The sequence below is a fragment of the Monopterus albus genome, unplaced genomic scaffold (genome assembly GCF_001952655.1).
Source record: "Monopterus albus unplaced genomic scaffold, M_albus_1.0 scaffold242.1, whole genome shotgun sequence".
Taxonomy (NCBI): domain Eukaryota; kingdom Metazoa; phylum Chordata; class Actinopteri; order Synbranchiformes; family Synbranchidae; genus Monopterus; species Monopterus albus.
The window spans coordinates 398789-403453 of NW_018128122.1; the positions used below are offsets into that span (position 1 = coordinate 398789).

At 39.8% G+C, this 4665-nt stretch overlaps 1 protein-coding gene across 1 annotated transcript in view; it reads left to right on the plus strand.

Moving 5' to 3' along the window:
• The window catches only part of LOC109971991 (voltage-dependent calcium channel gamma-5 subunit), a 6580-nt gene extending 1921 nt beyond the window's left edge, over positions 1-4659 (plus strand). The window contains exons 2-5 of the mRNA XM_020620570.1: positions 748-834; positions 1869-2009; positions 2794-2939; positions 4078-4659. Of these exons, the coding sequence (XP_020476226.1) occupies positions 748-834; positions 1869-2009; positions 2794-2939; positions 4078-4341 (638 nt within the window). The 3' untranslated portion in view covers positions 4342-4659. The remainder of the gene's footprint in view (positions 1-747; positions 835-1868; positions 2010-2793; positions 2940-4077) is intronic.
• Positions 4660-4665: the final 6 nt, after the last annotated feature.

Sequence of the window (4665 nt, forward strand, 5' to 3'; positions counted from 1 at the left end):
TTTTTTTTTTTTTTTTGCTTTGTTTTTAGCATGTTTTACCATTCTGCAAAGTGAGTGCATGTGTTGTTTGTTATATTTATTGACATATTGGCCCACTCATATGATTACATTTATTTTTATCTTTTTTTGTATCAGTATGCATCATCAACACATAATATACATCACATGAAAACTAATATGCTAAACTTCAAAATATCACCTAACTCAACACCTCACAGTGTCTGTAGTTAATGAAGTGTTGAGGAATCAGTTACAAGAGTGTGTGTTTGTGTCTCAGTGTGTTGTGGTGTCAAACCTTGTACTCTATGTGTCAGAAAAGAAAGGTGCTAAAATTTAATGGGTGGGTGTTCTAATGGGTATACCTCATACAAATACTGGCAGCAGAAACTGTGTGTTATATCAAACTAGCTGTTGATTCCTTGCTTTTTTTGACTTATTGTAATGTTTTTAGGTGGCATCCCACAGCTTTACTCATGACATAAGCCAGAATTGTTTCACGGCTATGACACACCTACTACTGTAACTCCAGCACATGGCAATAAATTCTGCCGAGTTACTGAAAACCTGAGTTTTGTGGTGTACGGTTATAACCTTTTGCCATGATAGGTGTTATCATTATTTGACTTTTCTGTGTTGGAGTGGCCCAATTAACAGTTTCATCAGTTGTGTAGAGTGCTGAGCCCTGCTTCCACTACAGATTTATGTGAAATATTATTGAGTATATTTTATCCTTGTCCTTTGTTCCAGGGGAGGAGAAAGGCCGGTGTTTTACCATAGAGTATGTAATGCCTACTAACATCCATATGACCTCTGAATCCACTGTCAGTGTCCTGAGTAAGTAACTGTTCACACTCCACTATTATATAACAATGCTTCAGTTTGGTGAAACTGTTCAGGCTCTTCATTTAAAATAGTTTGTCATGAAATGAAGAGGTGACATATACAGTTTGGTGGCGGTTTGTTCGCCTGGACCTGCAAGGCTCTCTCTCACTGCTGGCAGGCGAGAGAAATGTGTGCTAACACCATGTGTCACTGCGGCAGCACATGTCTGTTAGCAGCCCTTACAGGGCCAGTGGTAGGGATAGTGTTGACAGTACCTAATTAATTTTCTTCTACTTTGTTAAACAAAGTCTAAAGTCCTCACATACATGTTTGACAAGTACAAGTCACATGATTTGAGCCCACATTTCTACGTTGTTATTGCCTCCTCATCACACTGTATGGTATGTGGTTTTGCTTTTCTCTAAGATCAGTCCACTCGGGATGTTTGAAAAAATGAAGGGTGCCTTTTTCATTTTGTAGAGACACCCTGCAGGGTGAACACGCATGGATACAAACAAGTACCGGTAGTATGCAGAGAAGCAGCCGGGAATACAGAGTGACTGTCAAGACAGCCTATTCGGATCTCATACCCCTCATGTCCTCAAGCTGCAGTCCATAACGTTCTGCAAGATTACACCACAGTGAAGATGACAGAGCATCTAGCATGAAACGTTTTAACTCTAGCTCCTCTCACTAGCTTTTCCTAGTGCTTTAAATAATTTCTCATCATCTTTGTCAGTGGATAGACTTTGCTCAGTTCTTATCAAGTGACCTTGCCAGAAGAGGTGGTTGTACTGTTCTGTATATGCAGGGAGATTGTAACCATCGATTCTGTCTAAAGATGGTACTGCATGTCACAGATTTAGAGCTGCTGTAATAGCAGAGTAGTTAATCAGCTAGACGTGTGTCCAGCAGCTTTCTCTGGAGGTTGTTATAACACCTTCTCTAAAGTCAGAAGAGAAAATACATCATACCATTCAGTCCCAGTCAAAGGTGTTTCACAGTTCTTCTCTTTCTTCATCCTGGTTTTTCTTCTCCTGTTTCAGAGATGATCCGTTCTGCCACACCCTTCCCTCTGGTCAGCCTCTTTTTCATGTTCATTGGCTTTGTACTCAGCAACATCGGCCACATCCGACCCCATCGCACTATCCTGGCCTTTGTTTCTGGGATCTTCTTCATCTTATCAGGTACATGGCTTTGAATTTTACTTCCAACATTTCCAAATAAATCAACAAACACCTGCAGGCATGATATAACTGAGAAGATTAGCTTGTGCTGAAATACCTGAAGGGCAACATGATTTTCATTATGGTCATGTTACAGAGTTTGTTCAGGTTTATTCTCTATCACTTTAATTTAGGAAGAAAGCACAGTAAAACATAGCTTTATTGTTCTAATAAAAGCGGTGGCTAGGCGTGGTTTGCAATAAGAGCGATGCCAGTCATACAGTGTATATAACCATGGAGCAAACTATGGGAAAAGTCTCGCTTGGTCAGGTCAGTTGCCTTAAATCAAAAACAACAAACAAAACAAAAGAAGTGTCACAGTCAGTCGTCACGGACAAGTGACTTAGTTTTCCTTCATTTGTAAAACAGAAAAAAAAAAAAGGAAATTAACATATGAATCATAACAGTCAGGAATACATAGGTGTTCACGTTCACACAGGAGTGTGCACAGAGTAAAATGGCTTCTCTGTCTCTCTCTTCTCTTTGTGCCTCCGTGGTGTTGAAATACACAGACCACCGGTTACTTGTCATCTGTTTTTCTATTTTTATTATTTGTATTCTTATCACTAGGAATAACGATAAATAAAGCTCAATCACGTGTTGTATCTGTCATTAGTCTGACCAAAAAAAGGAAAAAGAGCTCTCCCGAAAGCTGTGTTATAGTTCACACACAATATGTTTTTGAAAGTCTGATCTCTCCTCTTCCTCCAGTCACTAGAAATCTCTTTCTGTTTGTCTGCTACAGGTCTGTCTCTGGTTGTTGGTCTGGTGCTGTACATCTCCAACATTAATGATGAAATGCTGAACAGGACCAAAACAAACGAAGCCTACTTCACCTATAAGTACGGCTGGTCGTTTGCCTTCGCTGCCATCTCCTTCCTGCTCACTGAGGTAACCTCACTCGAGGGGAGTATTATAACACTCTACATATCTCACGTTACCCCAGCAGGCATCAAAGTACCTCTTCAAACCTTTCCTTCTTAATGCAGACATTAAGTCTTGGGCCTGCGTATGCCTGAATTAAATCAACATCAGACAAACTGGTTTGTAAATATTGAGAATTTCACAGCTCAGAAGTACAAATGATCATTTCTCACTATTTAATTTGTGTAATATGATTTTGTCAGATCATGCTTTGATATTATAGTTAATTAAATTAAAGAGCGCTGGCAGCAATTTACTTCTGCCGGATTAAAACGTATCTCTCTCATTCTTTCTTCAACTGATGTTCTAATTTCTTCTTACTTGTCTGTCTTGTCCTGAAGTCACGCTTCTTTGTGTGATAAATATAATCCATCCCTGAGAACAAAAAGGGCAGAAAGTAAACGCATGAATCATTATGTGCTTGAGTCTTTAATACTACATTCTGCCAAAGCCCGTCCCTCAGATATAAACAACTGGTCTGGGTTAAAAAATCATTTAGGTGTCTTCTGTGATTAATTCCACCTTTCAGTTGAGGTCTCTCCTTCTGTTAACCATTCACAATAATCTGCCACCACATTGTCAGAAATGATTAATTATGAAATTCAGCTTGATCTTGTTTAAAGAACAGGAAGAAAATGAGCCAAAACAAAAACATCCACACACACACACACACACACACTTAAATGAACATCCTAAGCCATGATTTACGTGTTCACTGTGGGGGGCTGATTGTTGCTCATTACAGGGCAAAATCATCCATCTTCCAATAAGTGCATAGTAGTAATCAGCAGTTGTTCATTTTTTGTGAAATATTTAATCCTAAAATATGGTAATTTATTTTATTTAATGTAACCTGAATTGTACATGTTTATTTGTGCGACAATAAGACACACTGGCTACCTTATAAATTATAAGCCTAGTCTTAATGAATCCATTATGTTCCAGTTTATGTGTTTTCATTACAGCAAATTCAAAATGCTGCTGTATCTAGTTGATCATTTAAAGCGGGTAAAATTGAACTATATACATAGAAACAGAAGTACTGTATAAGGGTGTTACCAAACAATGGTAAATTGTGTGTTTCGCTGCTTCACTTCCCCCACAGACGGCAGGTGTCATGTCAGTGTACCTGTTCATGAAGCGTTACACGGCAGAGGAAATGTACCGGCCTCATCAGGGCTTCTACCGGCCGCGTCTCAGCAACTGCTCCGATTACTCCGGCCAGTTCCTCCATCCAGATGCCTGGGCTGGACGTGGTCGCAGTCCCTCCTCCATCTCCTCTGAGGCCTCCCTCCAGATGAACTCCTCCAACTACCCTGCCCTCCTCAAGTGTCCAGAGTATGAACGAATGTCCTCCTCACCTTGCTGAGGGAGAGTCAGGTGTCAGCCCTATAGGCATCAGTTTGATCTCCCTGGATTTTGTCATAAAATTGTCTAATAATTTGATGTTATTCAGCTTGAGTCATTAGAGGCCCCTTCTTCAAGTGTCCTCACTATGACCTGCTTCTCCCTGCTGCTGATTTTTTTTAGCTATGCCTTTTGGTTCTGTGGGGAGTTAAACTTATGTTGAAGGTTAGCCTTTATTCTTAGCTGACCTGTCTTGTTCCAGAGGGACAATAAGAAGATTAAAGAAGAGAATTTGACCGCATCGTACTTTTATGTGGTTTTATCTGCTTATTTTTTATTGATGGGT